This window comes from Hyperolius riggenbachi, chromosome 2 (genome assembly GCF_040937935.1).
Source record: "Hyperolius riggenbachi isolate aHypRig1 chromosome 2, aHypRig1.pri, whole genome shotgun sequence".
NCBI classification, from domain to species: domain Eukaryota; kingdom Metazoa; phylum Chordata; class Amphibia; order Anura; family Hyperoliidae; genus Hyperolius; species Hyperolius riggenbachi.
The window spans coordinates 33400904-33417161 of record NC_090647.1 but is presented as its reverse complement, the minus strand read 5'-3'; the positions used below and the strand labels follow the sequence as shown (position 1 = coordinate 33417161).

General features: G+C 46.0%; 1 protein-coding gene across 1 annotated transcript; it reads left to right on the top strand.

Moving 5' to 3' along the window:
• The first annotated feature begins 14257 nt into the window (after positions 1–14257).
• LOC137544747 (piggyBac transposable element-derived protein 4-like) lies at positions 14258–15973 on the top strand. Its single transcript, XM_068265838.1, has one exon. It carries the CDS (start codon positions 14258–14260, stop codon positions 15971–15973), a length of 1716 nt encoding a protein of 571 aa, XP_068121939.1.
• The last annotated feature ends 285 nt before the right edge of the window (positions 15974–16258 follow it).

Below are 16258 nucleotides of genomic sequence, written 5' to 3'. Positions count from 1 at the left end.
ACCACTGCTGCTCAGCCTGGGTGGCCCCAGGCCCCACGTCCACCACTGCTGCCCAGCAAAGGTGCCCCCTGGCACCACAGAGCCCCACTGTGTCTGCACCCTCATCAACCAGCCATGCGGACTCTGAAATTAGGAGCGATTCTCCTCGAGCAACCTGGCTCAAGTAATCCCTGCTGTCCGCCTCCATCATGATCCACCCAGCATCCTCTCTACTTTTCGTGGACAATCGGTAGCACCTGTCTAGTTGGGAGCGCGTCACCGTGTAGCGTCCAGTGCCGAAAATGGCAGCGCTCATATCAGCTCTCAGGATGCTCCTCCAGTCCCACTCTTTTTCTGTTTCTGCTATCAGTGTATGTCTTGCTATGTTTGTATTACGTTAATTGTACGTGTATGCTGTAATGCTCTGTTTGTATTATGTTAACTGTACGTGTATGATGTAATGCTCTCTGTTTTTGCTTTGATTTTGCTCTTGTTTATACGTATGTAGAGTTGAGCTGAAATTTTCGAAATTTCGCATTACTATAATTACGCATGCGAAATTCGCGATTACGATGCGAAATTGCGGAAGCGTAATTGCCATTAAAATCGTAATTGAAAATACCGTAAGCGTAATTTTCAATGCGAAATTTCGCGTTTCGTTCATGCCGTAATTTCGCATTAAACGCTACCGTAATTTCGCGTTAAACCGTAACGCTCCGTATAATATAAAAAAGCCGCCGACTTTAAGGGTTAATAGCAAAGCCCCCTTAAGTGCTAAGAGCCTCAAATTTGGAGAATATATTAAGGAGATCAGGAGGAATAAGAGGAAAACAATTTTTTTCAAAAAGACCTTATAGTTTTTGAGAAAATCGATGTTAAAGTTTCAAAGGAAAAATGTAAACATTTAAAAACCCGCTGACTTTAACGGTTAATAGCAAAGCCTGCTTAAAGTTTAGGAACACCAAATTCCCAGGGTATATTAGGGGGATCAGTGGGAATAAGAGGAAAATTTTTTTTTCAAAAAGACCTTATAGTTTTTGAGAAAATCGATTTTTAAGTTTCAAGGGCGAAAATGTCTTTTAAATTCGGAAAATGTCCGTTTTTTTTGCACAGGTAACAATAGTGTATTATTTTCATAGATTCCCCCAAGTGGGAAGAGTTTTACTTACTTCGTTCTGAGTGTGGGAAATATAAAAAAAAAACGACGTGGGGTCCCCCCTCCCAGACCTCTTTAACCCCTTGTCCCCCATGCAGGCTGGGATAGCCAGAATGCGGAGCACCGGCCGCGTGGGGCTCCGCACCCTGACTATACCAGCCCGCATGGTCCATGGATTGGGGGGTCTCGGAAGGGGAGGGGCAGCCAAGCTTTCCCCTCCCCCTCCGAGCCCTTGTCCAATCCAAGGACAAGGGGCTCTTCTCCACCTCCGATGGGCGGTGGAGGTGGAGGCCGCGATTTCCTGGGGGGGGGGGGGGGGGGTTCATGGTGGAATCTGGGAGTCCCCTTTAAAAAGGGGTCCCCCAGATGCCCACCCCCCCTCCCAGGAGAAATGAGTATAGAGGTACTTGTACCCCTTACCCATTTCCTTTAAGAGTTAAAAGTAAATAAACACACAGACACTTAGAAAAAGTATTTTAATTGAACAAAAAACATAACCACGAAAAAAGTCTTTTAATATTCTTAATTAACCATTAATACTTACCTGTCCCTTTAAAAGCCAGTTCCCACGCAATATCCTCGGAAATATACTAATCAGTTACAATATAACAAAGTTATTACAATGTAACAACTTTGTTACATTGTAACTACGCCGCACCCGACGCCACTCGCCGCTCAGCCGCCGCACCCGCACGCACCCGACAGAGCTCTGAGCTATATAGCTCAGAGCTCCGTAAGCATCTTTGTATTTGGGCTCCAAGGAGCCCCATTGGTCCTTAGCAGACCAATGGGGTTCCTTTAAATCAGAAGTCTGCTAAGGACCAATGGGGCTCCTTGGAGCCCAAATACAAAGATGCTTACAGAGCTCTGAGCTATATAGCTCAGAGCTCTGTCGGGTGCGTGCGGGACGCTAAGTCCCCGCCGCCTCCCGCTGTCCACCCCGCCTCTCCCACATGTCACCCACATGTCACCCACATGTGGGTGGCATGTGGGTGACAGATGTGGGCGGGGTGGACAGCGGGAGCCGGCGGGGACTTAGCGTCCCGCACGCACCCGACAGAGCTCTGAGCTATATAGCTCAGAGCTCTGTAAGCATCTTTGTATTTGGGCTCCAAGGAGCCCCATTGGTCCTTAGCAGACCAATGGGGTTCCTTCTGATTTAAAGGAACCCCATTGGTCTGCTAAGGACCAATGGGGCTCCTTGGAGCCCAAATACAAAGATGCTTATGGAGCTCTGAGCTATATAGCTCAGAGCTCTGTCGGGTGCGTGCGGGTGCGGCGGCTGAGCGGCGAGTGGCGTCGGGTGCGGCGTAGTTACAATGTAACAAAGTTGTTACATTGTAATAACTTTGTTATATTGTAACTGATTAGTATATTTCCGAGGATATTGCGTGGGAACTGGCTTTTAAAGGGACAGGTAAGTATTAATGGTTAATTAAGAATATTAAAGGACTTTTTTCGTGGTTATGTTTTTTGTTCAATTAAAATACTTTTTCTAAGTGTCTGTGTGTTTATTTACTTTTAACTCTTAAAGGAAATGGGTAAGGGGTACAAGTACCTCTATACTCATTTCTCCTGGGAGGGGGGGTGGGCATCTGGGGGACCCCTTTTTAAAGGGGACTCCCAGATTCCACCATGAACCCCCCCCCCAGGAAATCGCGGCCTCCACCTCCATTGCCCATCGGAGGTGGAGAAGAGCCCCTTGTCCTTGGATTGGACAAGGGCTCGGAGGGGGAGGGGAAAGCTTGGCTGCCCCTCCCCTTCCGAGACCCCCCAATCCATGGACCATGCGGGCTGGTATAGTCAGGGTGCGGAGCCCCACGCGGCCGGTGCTCCGCATTCTGGCTATCCCAGCCTGCATGGGGGACAAGGGGTTAAAGAGGTCTGGGAGGGGGGACCCCACGTCGTTTTTTTTTTATATTTCCCACACTCAGAACGAAGTAAGTAAAACTCTTCCCACTTGGGGGAATCTATGAAAATAATACACTATTGTTACCTGTGCAAAAAAAACTGACATTTTCCGAATTTAAAAGACATTTTCGCCCTTGAAACTTAAAAATCGATTTTCTCAAAAACTATAAGGTCTTTTTGAAAAAAAATTTTTTCCTCTTATTCCCACTGATCCCCCTAATATACCCTGGGAATTTGGTGTTCCTAAACTTTAAGCAGGCTTTGCTATTAACCGTTAAAGTCGGCGGGTTTTTAAATGTTTACATTTTTCCTTTGAAACTTTAACATCGATTTTCTCAAAAACTATAAGGTCTTTTTGAAAAAAAATGTTTTCCTCTTATTCCTCCTGATCTCCTTAATATATTCTCCAAATTTGAGGCTCTTAGCACTTAAGGGGGCTTTGCTATTAACCCTTAAAGTCGGCGGCTTTTTTATATTATACGGAGCGTTACGGTTTAACGCGAAATTACGGTAGCGTTTAATGCGAAATTACGGCATGAACCCACTGCAATGCGAAAATTACGCTTACGCGAAATTTCGCGAAATCCTTCTTCATTACGATTATGTACTTACGGCCATAATCGTAATTACACTAATTACGCGAAATTTCGCGAAATCGTAATTAGGTCATTACGCTCATCTCTATACGTATGTACCATGCTTAACTGTATACGACACTCTGCTTAAATGTACGCACAAACTGTAATGTTGTCCTATGTATGCTTGTCCCACGTCTACGTATGTACCATGCTTAACCGTGCTATTTTCTTGTTTTCACCAGCGACCCTGTATGCGCCAAAACCAATTCCGGGTACAATCCACCGTTGTACTTGGCGAAATAAATTCTGATTCTGATTCTTTTAAGTTCATGTAAATTTGGCTCCACCATGACCACACCCACATTACAGTGCATGGCCACACTTGAGTGCCCAAAAGTGCCCTGGATCTCTTAGCATCCTTGGAACGCCCCTGCCAATGAGACAATGTTTAAACAAAATTAGGCAGGTTCATAAATTTGGGCACCACAAAGAAGAAATGAAATCAATATTTAGTAGATCCTACTTTTGCAAAAATTACAGCCTCTAAACGCTTATGGTAGGTTCCAATGAGAGTCTGGATACTGGTTGAAAGTATTTTGGACCATTCCTCTTTACAAAACATCTCAAGTTCATTCATGTTTGATGGCTTCTGATCATGGATCGCTCTCTTAAACTCACACCACAGATTTTCAATTATATTCAGGTCTGGGGACTGAGATGGCCATTCCAGAACATTGTACTTGTTCCTCTGCATTAATGTCTTAGTAGATTTTAAGCAGTGTTTAGGGTCGTTGTCTTGTCAGCTTCAGCTTTGTCACTGATTCCTGGACATTGGTCTCCAGAATCTGCTGATACTGATTGGAATCCATGCATCCCTCAACTTTGACAAGATTCCCAGTCCCTGCCCTGGCCACACAGCCCCACAGCCCCACAGCATGATGGAACCACCACCATGTTTTACTGTAGGTAGCAGGTGTTTTTTTTTTGGAATGCTGTGTTGTTTTTCCTCCATGCATAACACCCCTTGTTATTCCCAAATAACTCAACTTTAGTTTCATCAGTGCACAGCACCTTATTCCAAAATGAAGCAGGCTTGTCCAAATGTGCTTTAGCATACCTCAAGTGGCTCTGTTTTTCCTGTGGGCGGAGAAAAGGCTTCCTCTGCATCACTCTCGCATACAGCATCTCCTTGTGTAGAGTGCGCCAAATGGTTGAATGATGCACAGTGACTCCATCTGCAGCAAGATGATGTTGTAGGTCTTTGGTGCTGGTCTGTGGGTTGACTTGGACTGTTCTCACCATTTGTCGCTTCTGCTTATCCAAGATTTTTTTTTATCTGCCACTTTGAACCTTAACTTGAACTTAGTCTGTGGTCTACTATTTCCTCAATATGTTCCTAACTGTGGAAACAGACAGCTGTAATCTCTGAGACAGCTTTCTGTATCCTTCTTCTAAACTAGGCATGGGAAAACTTGGCTCTTCAGCTGTTAAGGAACTACAAATCCCACAATGCATTTGCCTTTATGAGTCATGACTGTGGCTGTCAGACTCCTGCAATGCATTGTGGGACTTGTAGTTCCTCAACAGCTGGAGGGCCAAGTTTGCCCATGCCTGACCTAAACCATGATGGTGAACAATCTTTGTCTTCAGGTAATTTCAGTGTTGTATTGAGACCCCCAAGTTGCTATTCTTCAGAGAAAACTAAAAGAGGAGGGAAACTTACAATTGACTCCCTTAAATACTCTTTCTCATAATTGGATTCACCTGTGTATGTAGGTCAGGGGTAACTGAGCTTACCAAGCCAATTAGAGTTCCAATAATTCATTCTAATGGTTTTGAAATCAATAAAATGACACCTGCCTTATTTTATTTTATTTAATACTTCTTATTTGTATGTGTTCACACGCATTTACATTTTTTGCGATAGCGCCCGTTTAAGCCAAGACAAATAAGCATAGGTGATTCTTGAGATATATTCTGGGAATAAACCACTATGTGTGATACTGTCGGTTTTATGTAATTCAAACATGCGGACACATGAGACCTGACAGCCAGAGTTAATCAATGGGTTCCTTAACATCTAATGTGTTTGTAATGGTTAGCGAAGATACCGCCGCAGAGGCAAGCGGGATGGCGGCTATCTCCGCGTATCAGCCAGCGGCCTCAGCCGCGCACTTACATGCTGGTGCTCTGCCTGGTCCTTCTATTGCACATAGATTGAGGGCTACCCGCGCGTGCCAGGTGACAGGACCTTTATGCGAATAGAAGGGGAGTCAGCTGATCTACCAGGTCAGCTGACTCCAACAGTACGCTGGATTGGCTGAATGACTGGGGCGGCGCTGTGGAGCACTTCTGTATATATAGGACCTGCCTGTCAGTTGCTCCGTGTCTGCTGTTGCGAATGCTAACGTGTTAGCGCTCAGACCTTAGGGCTCGTTCACACTGCACGCGTTTCCAGCCGCGTTTTGGAAACGCGTGCAGGTGGCCGACACGCACGACATCAGACATTGCATAGAGTGCAATGTCTGATGTTCACACTGCATGCGTTCCGGACCTGTGCGGTCCGGGAACGCATGCTGCACGCAGATTTTGCTAAAACGCGTGGCTGTCCCATTCACTTTTCAGTGATGGGATCAGCCACGCAACGCACACAAACGTGGATGGCCATGCGTTCGTACGCGTTGCGGTCCGCACGCGTTCCGCACGCATGGCCATCCGCATTTGTGATCTGAACGGGCCCTTAGTCAGATGCCAAAGTGTGCTAGAACCAGCTGGAGCTGGGGATCCACACTTAGCCAGATTCTGTTGATAGCTTAAAGTACTAATTGCATTGTATTATCTGTTATGACCTTCTGCTTGCCTTGACTATTCTCCTGCTTTTCTGATTCTGTACTTTCGCCTATCTGATCCAGTTGCCGACTCTGCCTGAACTTTAACTCTGAGTTAGTCTTCTGTCTTTGTACTGTATCTGTCCGTACGTTGCCGATCCTGCCTGTCTGACTATCCTGTACTCACCAGTGGGTCAGCCACTGGTGAGGGATTCTAGTATTGTATCACCTGCTCCTCAGGTGAAACCCTGACTGCAGCACAGTCTTAATCACCTGCCCCTCAGGTGATCATTACTTGCAGCATCTTTGTAAACACCTGCTCCTCAGGTGTCCACTGGCTGCAGCACAGTCTTAGCACCTGCTCCTCAGGTGCAAGCCCTGACTACAGTACAGTCTTAAACACCTGCTCCTCAGGTGTCCACTGGCTGCAGTACAGTCTTAGCACCTGCTCCTCAGGTGCAAGCCCTGACTACAGTACAGTCTTAATCACTTGCTCCTCAGGTGATTCCCGGCTGCAGTACAGTCTGAGTCTCTCGCCCTTTGGGTGACCTCAGCTGTACTTACATAGTTACATAGTTATTTTGGTTGAAAAAAGACATACGTCCATCGAGTTCAACCAGTATAAAGTACAACACCAGCCTGCTCCCTCACATATCCCTGTTGATCCAGAGGAAGGTGAAAAAAACCTTACAAGGCATGGTCCAATTAGCCCCTAAAGGGAAAAATTCCTTCCCGACTCCAGATGGCAATCAGATAAAATCCCTGGATCAACATCATTAGGCATTACCTAGTAATTGTAGCCATGGATGTCTTTCAATGCAAGGAAAGCATCTAAGCCCCCTTTAAATGCAGGTATAGAGTTTGCCATAACGACTTCCTGTGGCAATGCATTCCACATCTTAATCACTCTTACTGTAAAGAACCCTTTCCTAAATAAATGGTTAAAACGTTTTTCCTCCATGCGCAGATCATGTCCTCTAGTCCTTTGAGAAGGCCTAGGGACAAAAAGCTCATCCGCCAAGGTATTATATTGCCCTCTGATGTATTTATACATGTTAATTAGATCCCCTCTAAGGCGTCTTTTCTCTAGACTAAATAAACCCAGTTTATCTAACCTTTCTCGATAAGTGAGACCTTCCATCCCACGCATCAATTTTGTTGCTCGTCTCTGCACCTGCTCTAAAACTGCAATATCTTTTTTGTAATGTGGTGCCCAGAACTGAATTCCATATTCCAGATGTGGCCTTACTAGAGAGTTAAACAGGGGCAATATTATGCTAGCATCTCGAGTTTTTATTTCCCTTTTAATGCATCCCAAAATTTTGTTAGCTTTAGCTGCAGCTGCTTGGCATTGAGTACGATTATTTAACTTGTTGTCAATGAGTACTCCTAAGTCCTTCTCCAAGTTTGATGTCCCCAACTGTATCCCATTTATTTTGTATGGTGCTAGACCATTAGTACGTCCAAAATGCATGACCTTACATTTCTCAACATTGAATTTCATCTACCATGTATGTGCCCATATAGCCATCCTATCCAGATCCTGTTGCAATATGACACTATCTTCCTGAGAGTTGATGATTCTGCACAATTTTGTATCATCTGCAAAAATAGCAACATTGCTCACTACTGCATCTACTAGGTCATTAATAAATAAATTGAAGAGCACTGGACCCAGAACAGACCCCTGTGGGACCCCACTGCTAACAGTCTCCAATTTTGAGTACGATCCATTGACCACAACTCTTTGTTTTCTGTCCATTAGCCAGTTCCCTATCCATGAACACAGACTCTTCCCCAGTCCTTGCATCCTCAACTTTTGCACCAGACTTTTGTGGGGAACAGTGTCGAAGGCCTTTGCAAAGTCCAAGTATATCACATCTACAGCATTCCCAATATCCATATTAGCATTCACTACCTCATAAAAGCTGAGCATGTTATTCAAACAGGACCTGTCTTTAGTAAACCCATGTTGATGCTGAGAAATAAGATTATTTTCTACTATGAAGTCATGTATAGTATCTCTTAGTAACCCCTCAAATAGTTTGCATACAACTGATGTTAAACTTACAGGTCTATAATTTCCTGGATCAGATTTTTTGCCCTTCTTAAATAATGGGAAAACGTGGGCTGTACGCCAATCCACTGGGACTCTAATCACACTTCCAGCTTGCTGGGTGAATACTCTTGTGTTCTATTGAGATACCTATCACCACCAGCTCCTTTGGGGTATCTCTATCATTACTGTTGCACCAAACATCTGTTCTTACATTGGTTATCCTGGTTCTGGCTATACTAGTATTATTGGTGATTCTGCAGATCACACATAATCAGGTATAGCATCTGTATTATCGGTGATACTGCAGATCACCAATAATCAGAGAAATCTGTTCTCGCTGACACCAATCGTTACAGAACAGCAGACCAAACATTATGGACGCACTGCGTGACCAAGTTGGAGTCCTGACCACCGCGGTAAACAATCTTACCGGGGTGATTAATAATACCCAACAGACTCAGATTACTCAATTGTCCAGTCACGGACCTTCGCATGTCCGTACCTGAAAAGTTTTCTGGTCATAGATCTGACTTTCAAAATTTCAGGAATCGTGTGTTAGCTTATTTTGAGTTGAGGCCCAATCTGTCAGGATCTGAAATCCAGAGGGTAACATTCATAAAGACCCTTCTGTCAGGAGATTCACAAACATGGGCATATAGTCTGCAGGCTGAGCATAAAGCCTTGTCCTCAGTCCAGGAGTTTTTTTAAGGCCATGGCCATTATATACGATGATCCGGATATTGCTACCACTGCTGAGAGGAAACTGAAAACCCTCAGGCAGGGTCGTAATCCGGTTGAGGTTTACGCCGCTGAGTTTAGGAAGTGGGCTGTATCAGCTAGATGGGGAACGTATGCATTGTTAGATTGTTTTCTGTCAGGATTATCGGATGCAGTTTCTGATTTGATGTTAGGGCATCCTGAGCCTAAATCCCTAGACATAGCAATTTCTTTGGCGGTACAGGTTAATCGCCGCCTTTGCTATCAGAGACAAAAGCGTGGGAAAAACGCTGTCAGAGCAGTTTCCTATGCTTCTTCTCCACCCTTGCCACCTCCAGATGAACTGATGCAGATCGGTCACTTTAGGCTGACGCAAGTGGAAAGGAATCGCAGAAGGTCAGAAAGACTCTGTCTATACTGTGCTGAGGAGGGCCACATTGTCCAGAATTGTCCTAAGAAGTCGGGAAGCGCTGCCGCCTAGGTGTAGTTAGAGGTAATACCCTAGGCGAGCCGTTTCTACCTCTAAACAATAATCGGTTGCTCCTTCTTTGTTCCATTACCTGGGAGAGTCAGACCACACCCACAGAGGCATTTGTGGACTCTGGCTCCGCAGCCAATTTTATAGACTATGATTTTGTAAAAAAAATTGGGGATTCCTTTACTCCCTTTAGACCGTCAGATTCTGATCACAGCAGTGGATGACTCTCCATTACAGTGTAGACAACCTCTTTCTCAAACTCCCTTGTTGTTGTGTAATATAGGGGTGTTACATAAAGAGAAATTACAGTTCTTTGTTCTGCGAATGGCAACCTCTACTATTATCCTTGGTATGCCCTGGTTGCAACTTCACTCCCCTCAGATTGACTGGGCGTCAGGTCAGCTACAGAGCTGGTCAACCCATTGTCATCATCATTGTTTAGAGAGAGTTGCTGTTTGTGCCACCAAGGTACAGGTCCAAGGGGTGCCAGTTCAGTATGCAGAATTTGTGGATGTGTTCTGTCCCAAATCAGCAGATAAACTCCCGCCTCACAGGAGTTTTGATTGTCCCATAGACTTAAGATCAGGTTGTATGCCCTCTAGAGGCCATCTCTATAATTTGTCAGGGCGAGAGAAGCTGGCCATGCAGGAATACATTAAGGAAAATTTGGCTAAAGGATTCATCCGTCCTTCCCGGTCACCAGCTGGGGCTGGGTTATTTTTTGTACAGAAAAAGGACGAGGGCCTTAGACCTTGTATTGACTATCGGGGGTTAAATAAGATCACAGTAAAAAATGTTACCCATTGCCCCTGATTGACGATTTGTTTGCTCAAGTGACTAATGCCATTATCTTCTCTAAGCTAGACCTGCGAGGAGCATACAACCTGGTACGCATTAGAGACGGTGACGAATGGAAGACAGCGCTCAACACGCCCGATGGGCATTACGATTATCTGGTCATGCCCTTCGGGTTGTGTAATGCCCCTGCCGTCTTCCAGGAATTGATCAACGAAGTGTTTAGAGGGGTTCTGGGAAAATTCGTACTAGTGTATCTAGATGATATACTGATTTTCTCTCCTAATCTGACTGAACATCGAAAACATGTTAAGCTTGTTTTACGGAAATTACGACAGAACTCGCTGTACGCGAAGTTAGAAAAGTGCCTCTTCGAGGTCACTAAGATTCCGTTCCTGGGTTATATTATTTCCACTTCTGGTCTCTCCATGGATCCAGAAAAAAGTCTCTGCTGTTTTGGAGTGGCCTCAATCTGTGGGATTGAAGGCACTCCAAAGATTTCTTGGCTTCGCCAATTACTACAGGAAGTTCATCAAGAGATTTTCTTCTGTAGTGTCACCTCTCACCAACCTAACCAGGAAAGGGGCGGATACCTACCACTGGTCGGCAGAGGCACAATCCGCCTTTGCGACGCTGAAAAAATTGTTTTGTTCTGCTCCCATCTTAAGACATGTAGATGTCACCTTCCCCTTCATAGTTGAGGTCGATGCCTCAGAGATTGGGGTTGGAGCGGTACTGTCTCAACGCTCTGGCCTTCAAGGCAAACTACACCCATGTGCGTTCTTTTCTCGTAGGTTCTCTCCCGCTGAGAGGAACTATGATATTGTTAATCGGGAACTTTTGGCCATTAAGTTAGCCTTTGAAGAATGATGTCATTGGCTGGAAGGGGCAGAACATACAATCACAGTTTATACTGATCATAAAAACTTGGAGTACATCGAAGTGGCCAAGAGACTTAGTCCTCGACAGGCCCGCTGGTCCCTGTTCTTTTCAAGGTTCAGATTTGTAATAACGTACACACCAGGTAGAAAGTATGTCAAAGCAGATGCTTTATCGAGGTGCTTCGAGCCTGAGACAGTTCAGCCCTCATCCCCTGAATCCATCTTACCTCAAAAACTGGTGTTGGCAGCCACAGAAACCTGGGAGGACTGGGCGGTTACATTGGGGCCTTATCAACAGGACATTCCAGAAGGGAAGCCTGAAGGGGTTTTGTTCGTACCACTTCCTTTCCGTCTACAACTCCTACAATTGTTCCATACCCATAAGAATGCAGGACATCCCGGGGCTGCTCGAACTCAGGATTTAATGACCAGATGTGTATGGTGGCCTTCCTTGGCACTTATTTGTAAGGAGTTTGTGAGAGAGTGCTCTTTCTGTGCCAGAAGTAAGCCCTCTCGACAGGCACCAGTGTGTACGTTACAGCCCCTACCAGTGCCAAATGAACCCTGGATTAATTTGTCTATGGACTTTGTAGGTGAACTACCCAGGTCTGAAGGCAAGACGGTCATTTGGGTGGTAGTTGATAGGTTCAGTAAGATGGCTCATTTCGTACCTTTGAAAGGACTCCCCTCAGCCCAGGAGTTAGCTGACCTCTTCATTCAGCACATTTTCCGGCTGCATGGCATTCCGGAGAATGTGGTGTCAGATAGAGGAGTCCAGTTTGTGTCAAAATTCTGGAGGGTCTTTTGCCATCAGCTTGGTATGGACCTTTCATTCTCATCAGGCTACCACCCACAGACCAACAGTCAGACCGAAAGAGTTAACCAGTCCCTCGAACAATTCCTCAGGTGTTACGTGGCAGATGCGCAGACTGATTGGGTAAAGTTCCTGCCATTTGCGGAATTTGCACATAATAACCTGAAGAGTTCCACTTCAGGATTTTCTCCTTTTCAAGTGGTCTCGGGGAGATCTCCCAAATTTTCTCCATTGCCTGTGGCATCTTCCCCTTTTCCGGCCTTAGAGGATTGGCAAAGGGCATTAAAGGAGATTTGGGTGCTAGTCAAGAGGAATTTGGGAAAAGCTTTTCAGACCCAGAAGAAACAGGCCGATAAGAGGCGTCAGTTGAGTGGAGGTTTTCCCCAGGGGAGATGGTGTGGGTGTCTACTCGGCATTTGGCATTAAAGTAACCATCACCTAAGTTGGGACCCAAATTTGTAGGCCCATACCCTGTCTCCAGAAAAATGTATGATGTGACATATGCGATTGATCTCCCAGCCAGCATGAGAGGTGTGAGATCATTCCATGTTTCTTTGTTGAAACCTGCTGTGCATGTGGATTCCTCTCCCCCTCTCCCCCTGTGATGATTGACGATCAACCTGAGTATGAGATCGAGAAGATCTTGGATTCTCGATTAGTGCAGAATTCTGTACAGTACCTGGTTCATTGGAAGGGGTATGGCCTGGAGGAGAGAACTTGGGTGCCGGATTGTCGCATGCATGCCGAGGATTTAAAGAAAGACTTTCATGAGTTACACCCTGAGAAGCCGGATAGGAAATGTCCGGGGTCCACTCCTCAGGGGGGGTACTGTAATGGTTAGCGTAGATACCGCCGCAGAGGCAAGCGGCATGGCGGTTATCTCCACGTATCCGCTGGCGGCCTCAGCCACGCAGTTACATGCTGGTGCTCTGCCTGGTCCTTCTATTGCACATAGATTGAGGGCTAGGCGACAGGACCTTTATGCGAATAGAAGGGGAGTCAGCTGATCTACCAGGTCAGCTGACTCCAACAGTACGTTGGATTGGCTGAATGACTGGGGCGGTGCTGTGGAGCACTTCTGTATATATAGTACCAGCCTGTCAGTTGCTCCGTGTCTGCTGTTGCGTATGCTAACATGTTAGCACTCAGACCTTAGTCAGATCCCAAAGTGTGCTAGAACCAGCTGGAGCTGGGGATCCACACTTAGCCAGATTCTGTTGATAGCTTAACCCTCTGGCAGATAATCCCGACACTGTATCGGGGTGAAAAAAGATGCCCATTTAGATAATCCCGATACAGTGTCGGGGTAAAAAAAAAAAAAGTTCCCCAGACTGTACCATGTGTTGCCGAGTGCGCCGGGTACAGGGATTGCTGTGATCGTCCTCCGGTAGGTCTCCGGTCCTCCTGAGCCCGTCCTCCGGTCCCCTCCGGTCTCTCCATGGCGTCACCTTCGTCGCGTCTCCTTCCGCGATCGTCCCGGGCCTTCCGATTCCGCCTCTGGGCCTTCCGATCCCGCCTCTGGGCCTCCGATCCCATCCTCGTGGCCTTCCGATCCCGTCATCGTGGCCTTCCGACCCCGATCCCGTCCTCTGGGCCTTCCGATCCCGTCCTCCGGTCCTTCCGCCTCCTTTCGCGTGTTCTTCCGCCTCCTTTCGCGTCTCCTTCCGCGTCCACGTAATGACGTTGTGAGGTCGACGCTAGGGGGCGCGGCGGTAAATTTGAATTTGTATTGGATTGAATGCACCTGTATCCAATCCAATACACAGTAAAAAGAAACAAATTTGAAACATAAAGACAAAAGAAAAAAAAAACACCATTTGCTATTTGAGATTGCTGACACTTGCACTGATATATTTCTGCTGATTTTCTGCTTTGGACTATCGACTATTCTATTGATTGCCGCCTGGATTTGACCCTTGCTTTTGGATAACGACGACGCTTTGATTTGATTGCCGCCTGGATTTGACCCTTGCTTTTGGATAACGACGACGCTTTGATTGCTGCCTGGATTTGACCCTTGCTTTGAATTACGACCACGTTTTTTCTGCCACGTGCCCTGCTATGGCTTCCAGCTCCCGTAGACGCCTCTCCCCGCGAACCCTGATGCAGGAGTTTGAGGACAGCGAGGATGAGCAGATGTTTTTCTCAGACTCAAGTGACAGCTATGTGGCGAACATGTCATCGTCTGACTCTGAGTCTGACAGCGATGACTTCACCGAAGAGGTCGAGAGCATCCGCACATGGATCGCTAAAGACACTACCCAGAATAATCCTGCCCCCCCACGATTCCCATTTACAGGCGAACCCGGCCAAAAAGTTCCCTGTGATCCTAACCCCCTGGCCTATTTGAAACTTTTTTTGGACGAGGCCGTAATCCAAATTATAGTGGAGGAGACCAACCGCTATGCGGAACAGCAGCCTGGTCCATTCAGGAGGTTTGCTAGGGGAAAAGGGTGGGAACCAGTCACCCAGGATGAGATATGGCTATTCCTGGCCATCCTCATCCTCCAGGGGGTTGTGGGGAAACCCCGCCAGACATCATATTGGAGCACCAACCGACTGATTGCTACACCTTTTTTTGGGACTGTCATGTCAGAAAACAGATTTAGCCTCATCATGAAAAACCTGCATTTCATGAATAATGAGACCTTTGATGAGGCCACCCATCCTGCCCCCAAACTGTGGAAGATCTACGACCTATTTCAAATGGTCATACGCAAATTTCAGTCCGTGTATGTTCCAGAAAAAGACGTTAGCGTGGATGAAAGCCTAATGGCGTATAAAGGGAGACTTGCCTGGAAACAGTATATCTCTTCCAAGCGTGCCAGATTTGGGATAAAATCGTTCCTATTGTGCGAATCTAATTCCGGATATATTTGGAATGCCATTATATACACTGGCAAAGGCACACAATTTGACCCCAGCTACAGCCAGTTTGGCCTTGCATCCGCCTCTGTCCTCTCCCTCATTTCACCGCTTCTTGGTCAGGGATATTGCCTGACCACAGATAATTACTATACCTCCCCTGAACTATATGAATACCTCATCAGACACAAGACTGATTCATATGGCACTGTCCGGCCTAACCGTCGCAATCTGCCATCAGCCTTTTCAGCCCAGAAGCTGAAGCCAGGGGAAATCACAGCATGGCAGAAGGGTAAACTGATGGCCCTCCGCTGGAAGGACAAGAAAGATGTTTCCGTTTTGTCAACAGTCCATAACACTGACACTGCTGCAGCCAAGAATCGTGCTGGGAAGACAATCCAGAAACCCCAGGTCATTCTGGATTATAATCAGACAATGGGTGGGGTGGACCGTGCTGACCAGTGCATAACATTCTACCCCGTTGTGCGCAAACAGCAGCGCAAATATTACAAGAAAATCTTTAGACATCTGGTGGAGCAGTGTCTTTGGAATTCTTATGTCCTCTACAAGAAACAAAATGACAGGCCTCTTCCTCACTTTGACTACATTTTGAAGGTTTGTGAGGAAATATGCTTACAACATCAGCAACCACAAACTGAGGCGAATAGACCAGGACGTCGTGCCTCCTATGTCGTAAATCCAGTGCGACTAACAGGACGTCATTTTGTAGAGCATGTGCCACCCACTGAGCGCAAAGCAACACCTACCCGCATGTGCGTTGTGTGCTGCTCTAAGAGGGGGCCGAATGGAAAAAAGGTGCGCAAGGAGACGCGCTTTTACTGCCCTGAATGTGATGTAGGACTTTGTGCTGTCCCTTGCTTTAAAATATTTCATACTCAGGAAGTGTATTGATGTTTCAATACTTTTTGTGCTGCAACTGCTGCTTGATCTGAATTAAGATGTTTTGTTTACGTATTGTTACTATTAAATGTTTTTTTTGCCATGATTTTCATGTTTTATTATTTTATTATGCTTAGGATAAGCACTAGAACCTTGTTTGCTAATGATTTGGTAAGTTACAGGCCTGAAATATTAAAAAAAAAATTCAATGGAAAATTCCATAGACTTTTTTGGGCAGAAATTAGGGGAGAATTGAAACGCCCAGGAGGTTAAAGTACTAATTGCATTGTATTATCT

What these genes read in the sequence shown, in the direction of transcription:
- LOC137544747 (XM_068265838.1), top strand. Translation starts at nt 14,258, where the DNA reads ATGGCTTCCAGCTCCCGTAGACGCCTCTCCCCGCGAACCCTGATGCAG.